Here is a 13712-nt window from a genome sequence, read left to right on the forward strand (position 1 = left end):
GTTTGAAATGAGTTGATTTTATAGCTTAATTCAAAGGTAAACAATAATTTGCCCTTTTAAATGTATCATTCTCAGACTTAAGGATTTAAATATTTTTATTTCTTAATCAATTGCCTTATTATCCTTATTAGGAGTCAAAACTATCCTGTGTTTGGCTGGTAGAAACTCTTTCAACTTTGCCCCCAAGCCTTTGGTATTGTCCTTCCTTTCTGGTGCTACAAGTTCATGGCTCATTCTGTATATTCCCTGTCTCTGATTTGGAATTGACCATTTCCTCTAGGGAGCCCTGGATCTTTTTAGTTTTTAATACCACAGCATGGATGTTAGGGAATCATTTCTAGGCCTTTTCACTGACAGAGTTAAGAACTATTTATAAGGTTTTTTTAAAAGAAAAAAAATACCTCATGTATTCAAAAATGATACTTCCAAATGAAATTCTGGACTTAAGTTTTTAATTTATTCATTTTATATCTGATGGTTAATATTGTAGTATTAGTCTGAGACTGTTGTATGTGTATACTGAGTCAAATTAATTCATGTTGATGAACTGAGAATCAAGACATTTCTGTCTGGTCTTTAGGAAAGGCAGACAAAAAGGATGTTTGCTGTTATTAGGAATTATTTTATATTGTTTATCTTTAAGATTCTATAAAACATTTTAAAATATTTACTTAGTTCCAGGGTCGAATCTAGAAAACACAGTATATTCAGAGTAATCTAGCTTCTTTCTTCATCTTACGTCCTCCCTTCCTCCTTCCATTTCCTTTAGTGAAATTTAAAGGGTTATCCTTCCATCATTTTTAACAATATGAGCATATATTAATATACATTCATATTAATTTCTTTCCTTAAAAAATGGTAGCATACTGGGCTGGGGATGTGGCTCAAGCAGTAGTGCGCTCGCCTGGCATGTGTGCAGCCTGGGTTCGATCCTCAGCACCACATACAAAGAAAGATGTTGTGTCTGCTGAAAACTAAAAAATAAATATTAAAATTTTTTTTCTCTCTCTCTTTAAAAAAATGGTAGCATACTCTGTAGTTTTGTCTACCTTCTTTTTCACACATTCAAGAAAATGATAAATATATAGATACTCCTTATTTCTTTTTATAGTAATGTAATGGCTCTTTATAATCACAACAGTTGTCAGGCTATTGTTTTTTTTTTTTTTTTTTGGTACCAGAGATTGAACTCAAGGGCACTCGACCACTGACCCACATCCCAAGCCCTGTTTTCTATTTTATTTAGAGACAGGGTCTCACTGAGTTGCTTAGTGCCTTGCTTTTGCTGAGGCTGGCTTTGAACTTGGGATCCTCCTGCCTCAGCCCCCCAGCCGCTGGGATTACAGGCATGTGCCACCGTGCCCGGCTGGAGTAAAACTTTTAAAACAGTTCCTTTGTGCAGTGCAAGATTTCACATGTAATTGGATCCTCCCTTTATTCATTTGAGTACGTACTGTTACAATTTGTAATAGGTGGAAAAGTGATAGAAATAGATTAGGTCACTTGCCTAAGGCCACTCATTAAGTGAAAGTCTGAGCTAGGATTTGTTCATTGACTAGAGAGCTTATTACTATCAGGGATAAGAAGTGAGGCTTAATATGCAGAGTTAAGTTGGCAGGAAAATAGGCCAGCTCTCAAGGAAGTTAGAGGAGACTTCCCATCTCAAATCTCCATGTTCAGAAAGCTCAAGGGCGAGGGAAGCTCTTATAAGAAGAGGCAAAGAAAAAGGCAGGAAATGTATATAAGCAGATTTAGTTAGCCATAGAACCTGTCAGTCTCAACTTCCTTGGCATCTTTCCTCTGTGGGAGGAAGTTCAGAAGTTAAAACAGTTTGTAGCTGTTTTAACAGCTATTTCAGGGGGCTGTTTCAGCTGGGTGTGGTGGCACATGCCTGCAATCCCAGGTGCTGGAAGCTGAGGTATGAGGATCAAGAGTTCAAAGCTAGCCTCAGCAACAATAAGGCGCTGAGCAACTCAGTGAGACCCTGTCTCTAAATAAAATACAAAATAGGGCTGGGGATATTGCTCCGTGGTCGAGTGCCCCTGAGTTCAATCCCCAGTACCCTGCCAAAGGGGGAGGCTATTTGAATTCTTCCTGCAGGCAACGCAAGTTATCAGGAAGTTTCCCTTAATTTCAGAAGGAGTCTATTTCAAATCTCCCATTAAGTTCATCCCCTTAATCTTGAGAGAATTGGGGCTCCATGCCATCTGGCTGGCAGTCCATTGTTGGATTGGTGTGCAAATCACATCAAGGGACTTGAACATAAGGAGTTAGTGCTTATTTCTGAAATAGTCTGAAATATTTAATAGTTCTACTTGGGGGAAGGGCTTTAGTGTTAGCTCACATAAGAGTGTAAGAACTCCCTTTCCATAACCTCCCCCATTTATTTTTGGTAGGGTTTGACAAGTAGCTCCATGTGATCTACCCGCCCCCTGCCACCAGCTCTGAACAATTTTCTCTGAAGACATTGTGGATTACTTGCAAAGCATCTTTGTCCCACGCTGCAGGAGCCTTGTCTCATTTGATCTGAGTGGTCTCATGTAGGAGGGGAAATGACAGTTTATGAGTCAGTGTCACAAGACCCCTTTTTGCCAATTTTAAGCAATGGAAGGTTTTTGGAAAGATTAGCTCTTAGGCTGGAAAAAATACCAAACATTAATAATCCAGTTTATATAATTTGGACTAATAAACACAATTTCTTTAGTTCTAAAATTTTTATCCAATCAAATAAAACCAACTTGTCTGTAGAAAAACAAAAGCAGTCCAGTCAGATCTGCACTGAAAAATGCCTATTAGATAGTCTTTCTTATCTAAATAAAGGATAATCATTATCTAGGTAAAATTTAACATTACATTTCATAACATCTCTAGAATTTAGATACATTCCATAGAACCCTAGGAATGTTGAATACAGTCTACAAGAATTCATGTCATCATTTCAAAATACATATATGTTCAAATGTTATTTGCAAAATAATTCACAATGTGAACAGTACAACTGAAAAATTAAAATAATCAGAAGTCATACTTACCCTGTATCAAAATATTCAACCTTAAATTTGTCTTAAAATGAAGGATGAATAAAGCAGGATTACTTTAGAGATCATGGCTCACTATGACTACAGGCAATCTATAAGGTGTTATTAGAGTACTTAGCAAAATAATTTAGTTTTATTTATAACATGTAAAGATATCATGATTTATAACATCCCATCATTATAAAAATACTAGTTCATTTAAGCAAGAAGAGACTGGGAGCCAGGCAAAGTGGTGCATGCCTATAATCTCAGTGGCTCAGGAGGCTGAAGCAGGAGGATGGCAAGTTCAAAGCCAGCTTCAGCAACTTAATGAGGCCCTAAGCAAATTAGCAAAACTCTGTCTCAAAATAAAAATAATAAAAAGGGATGGGGATGTGGCTCAGTGGTTACGTGCCCCTGGGTTCAATTTCTGGTATGAAAAACAAAACAGCAATAACAAAAAACTCAACTAGGAAAAAAAGATTTGATTGATTAAACTCAAATTCTTGTAAGACTTAATTTTTTTTTCTTTTAAGCAATCGGAAATCTAACAAAATCAGCTGAAAACCTTGGAAATTATCCAAGATTATTTGGATATTTGTTCTTTAAGCCAGTTCTTTGTAAACTTTGCTAAGAGTGGACTATTATTCTAAGAAATACTTGAAGTTCCTCTAGAATTTAAACATTAATCAAGCAAACAAGAAAGTGAACAATATTTTTAAAAAATTTTTCATATCAAATATTCTCATTTGTAACAAAATAGGTGTGCTCTGACTGCTTGTACTATCTAATAGAGTACAAGTTTTCATTTAGTGAACATTACTTTGGAAAAAATAGCAGACATTTTAATCTAATATTCATTTTGTTTTTGTTTTGTTTTGAGTACCAGGGATGAGCCCTGGGGTGCTTAGCCACTAAGCTATATCCCCAGCCCTTTTTACATTTTATTTAGAGAGAGGGTCCCCCACTGACCACCCCATCCCAGCCATAGGGCCTTGCTTGATGCTGAGGCTTGCTTTGAACTCATAATCCTCCTGCTTCAGTCTCATGAGCCATTGGGATTACAGGCATGCGCCACTTCATCCAGCTATTTATTGTTTTAAAAATCTTGTAACTGATAGAAGAGATATACATCAAACCTAAAACATCTTCCAAGCTAAAATTCTGACTTAAAAAGTAAAATTATTATCCTGTGTCTTTAGATAATTAATAGTGGAGAAAATAAAATACATTCAAAATAATGGAGATCCTGAAGAAAAGAGGTATGATGACATATTAGAAATATAGATCTACATTTATTGTTATATCTTTTTAATAAAAATTTCTGTAACATTTAATAATACAAACTAGATTTTCAACATAAAATATGGTGTAAAATCCACTTCACAGCTTTGAGGGACACTTTTGAAGAAGGCAGTAAAAAAAAATCTTGCTGATGAGAACTATAAAACCCCGGCAATTTGTACAGAAAATACAGAAACACAAATGGAAATTACCTGAGGTGTTCTATAATGCAACACCATACAAACTCATTTTTTACTCTAGGTTAGCGAAGAGACTAATGGTAGTTCAGAGAATTGTAAACAGGCTTTTAGTCTGTTTTTACTGAAGGCTAATTAACATCAGTTTTATTTTTAATAATCTTGAATTTAGGGCCTGGATATCAACATGGATCTTTAGGAGGAAGTTGTAAAAAGAAACTGAAAAGAGACAAACAGGTTTTAAAAGCAAATGTCTAAAAACTGATAAACATTAAATGTTTCATATCCAATATAAATAATATAATAAATTATGGAAATGTATATAACATTTAGGTTACTGAATGAAGGTACAGACAGACCAATAGTTAATTTTTAAGACTACTGCTAAAGGGCTGTGGAAGAGTGCTTGCCTAGTATGAGTAAAGCACTGGGTTCAATTCTTAGCACAGCATAAAAATAAACAATTAAAATAAAGACATCCTGTTCATCTACAACTAGGAAGAAACTTTTTAAGGAGTGCTGCTAAAATGTATGATCAATTTACAACAACAAATATTCCATGATTTATAAACACCCGTGATTTATTTATCCTTATAAAATGATATTATTCCAGAAATTAGAAACCATGCATAGATAATTAGCATTTTAAGTCATGTGTTACCAAATAAAATTAAATTCCTTAATTTTAAGAATTCTGTCAATATATTTTTATTTAAAATTATTTATGCTTAATTTTAAACCTTTTAGGTCTCTGTTCAAACTCTATCTAGATATTTCTAATGCTTAGGCTCACTTGTGAAGTTTCGAATCTATTGAACAATATTTTAGATAAACCATGGATATCATACAGAGATAAAGGGGTTCCATATTTAGCAAAAGAAAACAAAATTTCTGAGGTATGAAAACCCTAAGATTTCAAATTCTTAATTCAGGGTTTCCTTATAAAAAGAAAACTATTTAAAAAGCTGCATTTTAAAAGAATTCAATCTAAGCAAAGGATAGGAAAATAGCATAGCTCATTTATTACAAAGAAGCAGATAAGCTCTTCCAGTTTTTGTCGGAATGTTGACATTAGGTCACATAAACATTTTTGGTCAATCATCACTTCTACTTAGAAAAGCTTTCATTAATGGATTTACAGCAAAACAAAGGATTAAAAAAAAAAAACCTTAGACAAATATCCCAACTGATTAGGAGGCCAGAAAAAAAATGATTTATCAGATTTTAAAGACATCTATGTTAGTTAGCTTTTTGTCACTGTGACTTAAATACTTGTCAGTAACAACTTTTATTTTGGTTCACAGTTTCATGGTCAGTCCACTCCGTGCTCTGGGCGATGTGAGGCAGAACGTCATGGCAGAAGGGGCCAGCCAGAGGAAAGCTGTTTGGCTCATGGCAGCTAGGAAGCAGAGAGAGCAAGGGGATGAGGCTTCAGGGAAGATAAACTCTTCCAGGGCATACCCCCACTGACCACCCCATCCCAGCCACACACCATCTGCCCACAGTTTCCAAGCAATTGGTCCATTCAAAAGCTCTCAGCTGTGAGCCTCTGTAAAAAGCAAAAGCAAGTTACATATGACTAATATATAATGTCAGAGTAAACATTCTCAAGCCTGCATCTCCAAATGTTTCTAAATTTATTCTACAAACAAGTTCCAAAGGCTTTTGAATCACATGGTCATGTTACTTACAGCAACAACCCCAGTTTTTGGTATGCACTTCTGTGTGTGTTAGGTTTTCATTGCTATAACCAAAATACCTGGCTCATAGTATCAGAGGTTCAGTTCATAGTGGACTGACTCCATTGCTCTGGGACCATGATGAGGCATGGTTGAAGAGATTGGTTGAGGAATACTGCTCTTCTCATGATGGCCAGAATACAGAGAGAGCAAAGGAAGGGGCTTAAGGGAAGATGAACTCTTCCAGGGCATGCCCTCACTAATGCACCCACTACAGCCATGCCCCTCTTTCCCATGGTTACCAGGAAGTTAGTCCATTCAAATTAGGATGGACTGATCAGGTTACAGCTATTCTAATCTAAACATTTCTTCTCTGAATATTCCTGCATTAACAGAGGACCTTTTGGAAGACAACTCATATCCAAATCTTAACAAAAGCCTTACTATCAATAAGTTCAAATTAACTTGTCACAGATTTACTAAAGTGTGAATCAAAAGGATTTGGGGTAACTTATAGGTTATAAATTATGTTACTTATCTATAAGCCACTTCAGTACCATGCAAATAAATAATATATAAGCAGGTGCACACAAGAAAATCTCAAAATTTAAAATTTATATTTGCCATTTTAAAAGTCTGACTGTTATCTGATATAGCTTTAAGCAGTCTGCAAATTTTAATTTTGCATTTTCAGTTGAGGCCAGGTAGAAAATTTACATCTCAAAGACTCAGACCAACAAACTGGAATAACCAATTTCTTACTGGGGTGGAGGGACCCTTAGATAAAATTAAAAAAACTTTAATCAAAACAAAAATTTATAACTTAAGCATGCAGAATTTTAAAAAGTAAACTCATGAGTTCAAATTAAAGTGGATCTTTTTTTGGGTGGGGGTACCAGGGATTGAATTCTGGGCACTAGACCAATGAGCCACATCCCCAGCTCTATGTATTTAGAGACAGGGTCTCATCGAGTTGCTTAGCACCTTGCTTCTGCTGAGGCTGGCTTTGAACTTGCCATCCTCCTGCTTCAGCTTCTCCAGCTGCTGGGATTACAGGCATGTGCCACCATGCCCGGTTTGGATAGATTTTGATAGAGGCTTATCTGGTGAATGATACAAGGAGCTTGGGAAATGTTTTGGGTCAGTAAAGTGTACTTGGAAAAAAGCTCCTAAACACCTAGGGGTGAATGGGGCAGTTAAAGGTACAGATGTTCTTGCTGTCTAGGGGTGCTGGGTTCATTGTCTCCATTCAGCAAAGAACAGGACACAGAAGAAGCAAGCAAGAAGTAGAGGAGACAGAGATACAGATAGACTTCTCTGAAGAAAAGTGGCCCCAGAACTGGGAATCTGGTGGGGGAGTTTTGGCCAGTTCTTTTTATGGTCTCTCGAATTTCCTCCTTTCCCTGTCTCTTCCTCTATCCATGCACTCCTCACTATTTCTGATTACTGCCCCTTCTGTCCACATGTCTGCTTTATTTTTTTTCTTTTGGATCTCCTGCTTAGGAACATGATTACAGAAGTATCTGTCTGAATGGATCCCCCACTTGTGTCCAGGAGCACTTTGGTCAAGCAGGAAGTTGATCTCATTGGTAGACTCTCTTCCTGCTCTTTTGTTCTGGCCCTGTCCCCAGTCTTCTCACTCACCATCTTGCTCTGGCTGCCTATGCCCTTCTACACATCCCTCAAGGTGATCAGGACCTTCGTTATATGCACCTTCCAAAAGAGCTGCCCATAATTCCTTCCAACCCAGGAATTGCATATGCTCTTCTGAAATGGAATTTCCTATTTTAGTAGATTAATATGTTGCTACAGACATCAGTATTAGCCTGTTAAGCCAATCACCAAGTAACCAATATATAAAACAGTTACATTAACTCAGCATGCATTTTTAGATATATAAGCAATGCTATAATCTTTTCCAAACCAAAACCCAACCTAAAAGAGCTCTCCAAACAAACCAATAGAATTGCTGGGAAATTTTCATCCTTCAAATTTAACCTCATCAACCAATACCCTGCAACCAAATGGCTTATCCTAAGTGTCAACACAAAATGAGCCACTCAAGGTCCAAACACTCAAAGAGCAAAAATAAAATTCTCCGTGTGCACCCTGATGAGGACAACCAGTGGGAACCTGGCATTTGCCAAACTAACCTTTTTTCCCTTACCAACAAATAATTTTTAGTGCTTGAGGCTATAGCAAAATATGTGGGAGAATGTGAGTTGGGGGGGGGGTTGTGGGGGGGCATAAATCCCAGGATATAAAAGTGTCTCTAGGTGGCTTCTGGGATTTTCCTTGAAATTCTTACTGTAGGTTTGGCAAGTCTTGAGTGGTCGAGCTCCCTCCTCCTCATGGATCCTTATGGATCACTGCAAGCTTGAGCTATGTTGCTCAAGGGATGATCCTTGCTGGTAGTTCACTGCTCCACAAATGCTTAGAGTCATGCTGGCGAGTAAATAGCCAACGTTGAAGGAAGAGACATTTTCTATCTCAAATCTCCATTTTCAGAAAACTCAAGGGTAAGGAAAGCTTTTATAAGAGGCAAAGTGGGACAAAAGGCAGGAAACATACATCTGCAGATTTAGTTAGCCAGAGAATCTGACATCAGCTGGAGGGAGTCTGTATGAGGAAGTTCAGAAGTTATAACAATTTGGAGCTTTAATATCAAAGGAGACTGTTTTGAATCTTGGAGACAAACAAGTTATCAGGAAGTTGCCTTTAATTTCAGAGGAAATCTGTTTTTTTTAACACTTTTGTTTTTATTTATTTATTTTTATGTGGTGCTGAAGATCGAACCCAGTGCCTCATGCATGCTAGCCAAGGGCTCCACCACTGAGCCACAACCCCAGCCCCTCAGAGAAAGTCTGTTTTAAGCCCATGATGGCATTCTGCTTCTGAACGCATAAGGAGGTTCAGATGCTGCAGACCTTGGGTGAAGCTTGGGTCCTTGTGAGTACATTTTACAAAGGGCTCTTCTGTGATTTTGTATTAATCCCTGGCTAAAAACTAGTGCTTTGCTATCCAAAGAAAGGAAGTCATAGGAAGGAGAACCACAGCTACATGAACCATTTTAAAATCCATGACTATTATGACAAAGTGTTAGCATTATGGAATCTGAGCAGTAATATGAGCAGTTATAGTACTCTTTCAACTTTTTTCCATGCTTGAAAATTTTCATGTTTTTTGGGAAAAGTGTAAAGAAAAAAGTAAGTTACAAAACATGATTTAAAAATATATAGGTATGCAAAAATCACCATATTTTAGTGATATCAAGATACCACTAATGTTAAGACACATGACTAAGAAAGAAATATTGCCAGTAATTAATTATTGCTTGCAAGCTTGGGTTATCTGAGTTTAGACACGTTAAAATATGAAATACTGTGCATCTTGCAGTTGATGAAATATGAAAATATAGGCAAGGCTTTGCAGTTTTAACTACCTAAATGAGTAGTACAGATAACCAAATACATTAGAAATTATTAAAAATTTACGTTAGAAGAATCGGAGTAAAATTTTTGAAAAGACAGAATTGCCTCTTGAAAGTTATCTAGATTCTGAATATAGCAAAATATGGAGGACAGCAGGGTTGTGTGGGTATGGAACATGAGAAAGGATTTGGCATTAATAGTAAGTATTTTAAGAGGCAGTAGCTCACACAGGAGTAGAGATAATTGTGTTGAAGGACTGTGAATACAAGCTTGGATGGATATACTGGCAAACCCAGATTGGGCAATGATTTTTTAGAGTTTTGTTTTTTTTCAGGCTAATTATTCAAGATTATTCTGTCATTCACTGAGAATGTGAATTCGGTGTTGTTGTAAGACTTGAGTCTAGGAATTGCACTGTTGCATTTCTTCCTAGGTGGAAACAGGATAAGTCAGGTACAGTCCACATGACCATAATGTCCCCAGAGCTGATGTAAAAGTTGAGGCAAGAAACTGAGGTGTCAGGGTTAAGATGGATATTGGCAACAAAAAAGATAGTAGGTGGAAGTTTAGTAAAAGATTTTTTCCTAGACTAGGGACTTTGCTAAAATGAGGTAAGAGTGTCATATAGCAGGGTATTTCTAAAGAAGGTCCATTCCCTAATTTCAGAGTATCAAGATGATTTATTGTACTTCTTTCTAGAAGTCTGCCAAGTTGGTGAAAAGATTGAGAGCCAGCATCAGGATGACCAAGATCAATGTCTCTTGATGCAAGTTGGATTCCCTGACAAGAAAATAATGACTACCAAGAATGGCCATGACTGTAATGAATTTGGAAACACTCTTCATCTGAGTACAAGCCTTGGTATTCCAATACAAAGACCTCATAAACTTGAAACATTTGGAAATGATATGGTAGATAATGTAGACTTATTTAGAAGTGCTGTGGAAAAGAAACATGATAATGGGTGTACAAAATTATTCTTCCATACCGAGTTTGAGAAATCAAATCCTGTAGTGAAGCCCTATGGATATAGAGAATGCGGGAAAGTCCTCAGGCGAAAGAAAGGTCTTAGTCTTCATCAGAGAATTAAAAATGGAGAGAAACCATTTGAATGTACTGCATGTCGGAAAACCTTCAGCAAGAAGTCACACCTCATTGTCCACTGGAGGACTCATACAGGGGAGAAACCATTTGCATGCACCGAATGTGGAAAAGCTTTTAGCCAAAAATCTCAGCTAATTATACACCTCAGAACTCATACAGGAGAGAGACCCTTTGAGTGTCCTGAGTGTGGGAAAGCCTTCAGAGAAAAGTCAACTGTCATTATACATTACAGGACTCATACAGGAGAGAAACCTTATGAATGCAATGAATGTGGAAAAGCCTTCACTCAGAAGTCAAACCTTATCGTTCATCAGAAAACCCACACAGGAGAGAAAACCTATGAATGCACTAAATGTGGGGAATCTTTCATCCAGAAGCTTGATCTGATTATACACCACAGCACTCATACAGGGAAAAAACCCCATGAATGCCATGAATGCAAGAAAACATTCAGTGACAAGTCCACCCTCATTACGCACCAGAGAACTCACACAGGAGAGAAGCCCCATAAATGTACGGAATGTGGGAAGTCTTTCAATGAGAAGTCGACCCTCATTGTACATCAGAGGACACATACAGGAGAGAAGCCCTATGAATGTGACGTGTGTGGAAAAACCTTTACCCAAAAGTCAAATCTGGGTGTGCATCAGAGAACTCACTCTGGAGAGAAACCCTTTGAGTGTAATGAATGTGAGAAAGCCTTCTCCCAGAAGTCCTATCTCATGCTACATCAGAGAGGTCACACAGGGGAAAAGCCCTATGAATGCAATGAATGTGAAAAGGCATTTTCCCAGAAGTCCTATCTTATTATACACCAACGAACTCATACAGAAGAAAAACCCTATAAATGTAATGAGTGTGGCAAAGCCTTTCGAGAAAAGTCAAAGCTCATTATACACCAAAGAATTCATACAGGAGAAAAACCCTATGAATGTCCTGTATGTTGGAAAGCTTTTAGCCAGAAGTCCCAGCTCATAATCCATCAGCGAACACACACAGGAGAGAAACCCTATGCATGCACAGAGTGCGGCAAAGCCTTCAGGGAAAAGTCAACATTCACTGTCCATCAAAGGACTCACACTGGAGAGAAGCCCTATAAGTGTACAGAGTGTGGGAAAGCCTTTACCCAAAAATCCAACCTTATTGTACATCAGAGAACTCATACAGGAAAAAAGGCCCACGGGAGAGGCCAGACCCGGAAGTCAAAGCTCACGGCACACTAAGGAGTAAAGTGAGTGTCTGTTAGGTACCCCAAAGGAAAGTTGTGTCAATTTAATATTTTAAATGTACTTCTGACTTCTGGTTTAAACACAGGGAGTAAAGATGGCCTTTCTTCTTTTCGTCTCAGTTTTCACCCAAGAGCAACAGGAGAAAAAGAAGCAAAAGTGTGAGCTCCATATGTGATAAAATTAGGAGACAACTGCTACCAGAGGCCTCCAGAGGCAGAGGAAACCAAGACCCAGTGCAGGGCCACAGATGAGAGGCAGCATGAGTTAGGACTCTTAGCAGAGGGTCGTGATACACTCCAAGGTACAGCACCACAGGCAGCTGTAACCATGGTAACAGAGTTCATGAGCAGGTAGGAGGCTTCCTAGACTATTTGGCATCTGAGGAGAAACAGGCAGGGGCCTCAACAAGGAGATACTCAGACAAGCCTTATTTACAGAAAGTAGCCTGTACTGATAGGAGGAATAGTTGTGGGCACCTTGGAGAAAAGAAGGGACTTTTCCTTGTGAAGAACCCGTAGTATCTTCTGTTTAGTGACTTGGGAAAAGTAAAATGAAAGAACTAACAAATGTGTGTGTGTGGAGCTCATTTGTTAGAAAAACTGATCTTCCTAGAATATATTCCTGGTATCTTCCCAACATGAACCTCCAGCGAATAGCAAGTCCAGGAAAAACTTTCATTCAAAGAGAATATTTCACAGAAAATCAAAACCACAAATGTTTTCCAAGACATCAACTCAACTTCAAGAATGTCAAAATGATGAACACACAGAGGTGTTTGTTGATGCACTGTTTGCGAAAATATTGGAAGCTGTCCAAATGAAATCCCCAGATTCTGCTTCCTGAAATTGTGATGTATTTGTACAACAGATTCCTAAGTAGAAAAAAAATGATAAAGAAACTTGGATATCATTTATGTTACTGATGTGGAGCAACCTCCAAATTATTAGGGAAGAAAAGCAAGGTGCAGCATAGTATGTCACAATGTGTATATAAAGAGGGAAAATGGTAAGTACATACTTGTATATACACAAACCATTTCTGAAAAGAGATACAAGATGCTGATAACCTTGATTCCCTTGGGGAAGGGGCAGTGGGTGCTGAGGGCAGGGAACTGGGAGGGAGATAGCTGTGTATCCTTTCATAGTTTTAGAAAACTGTATTATGTGGATGTACTGCCTTTTCAATGAACAAATAAAATTTTAAAAAGCATAATTTTGTTCTGTTGTAATGAAGTTGGAGTCAAGACATAGCTTATTGACATTTAATATCGATAAGCTCAATGTGGAATTTCTTTTTGTGACATTGCAGGTGAAACCTAGGGCCACAAGCATGATGTGACAAGTGCTCTAACTGATCTATGCTCCCAGCCGTGAAATTCAGTTGTTTTGAGTGGATAAACAGAATAATCAGACAGAACAATATTAAATTCCTAAAGCACATAAGCATTATTTTCCTGAGGGTACCAAATAATTGATTCTCAGGCCAGCTGAGACCATACTACCTAAACCTAAAGTAATTGAGATTGGAACACATTTTTTCTTTAGTATGCACAGTGACATCTGTGAAAAGGTTCTGTGTTAATGCTCACCACAGTCTTTCCATATCTTGAAATGATTTAAATTGCCCCCCCACACATACTTTTTTAAATTTTGGGGTACCAGGGATTAAACTCAGGGGCACTCAACCACTGAGCCACATCCCAAGTCCTATTTTGTATTTTATTTAGCTTAGCGCCTCACTTTTTGCTGAGGCTGGCTTTGAACTTATAATC

General features: G+C 37.7%; 1 protein-coding gene across 1 annotated transcript in view; it reads left to right on the forward strand.

Annotated features, from left to right (window-relative positions):
* The window catches only part of LOC308639732 (uncharacterized protein), a 39307-nt gene extending 26178 nt beyond the window's left edge, over positions 1 to 13129 (forward strand). The window contains exon 5 of the mRNA XM_081278011.1: positions 10308 to 13129. Within this exon, the coding sequence (XP_081134137.1) occupies positions 10308 to 11935 (1628 nt within the window). The 3' untranslated portion in view covers positions 11936 to 13129. The remainder of the gene's footprint in view (positions 1 to 10307) is intronic.
* Positions 13130 to 13712: the final 583 nt, after the last annotated feature.

Source organism: Spermophilus citellus (genome assembly GCF_964194105.1).
Source record: "Spermophilus citellus genome assembly, chromosome: X".
Taxonomy (NCBI): domain Eukaryota; kingdom Metazoa; phylum Chordata; class Mammalia; order Rodentia; family Sciuridae; genus Spermophilus; species Spermophilus citellus.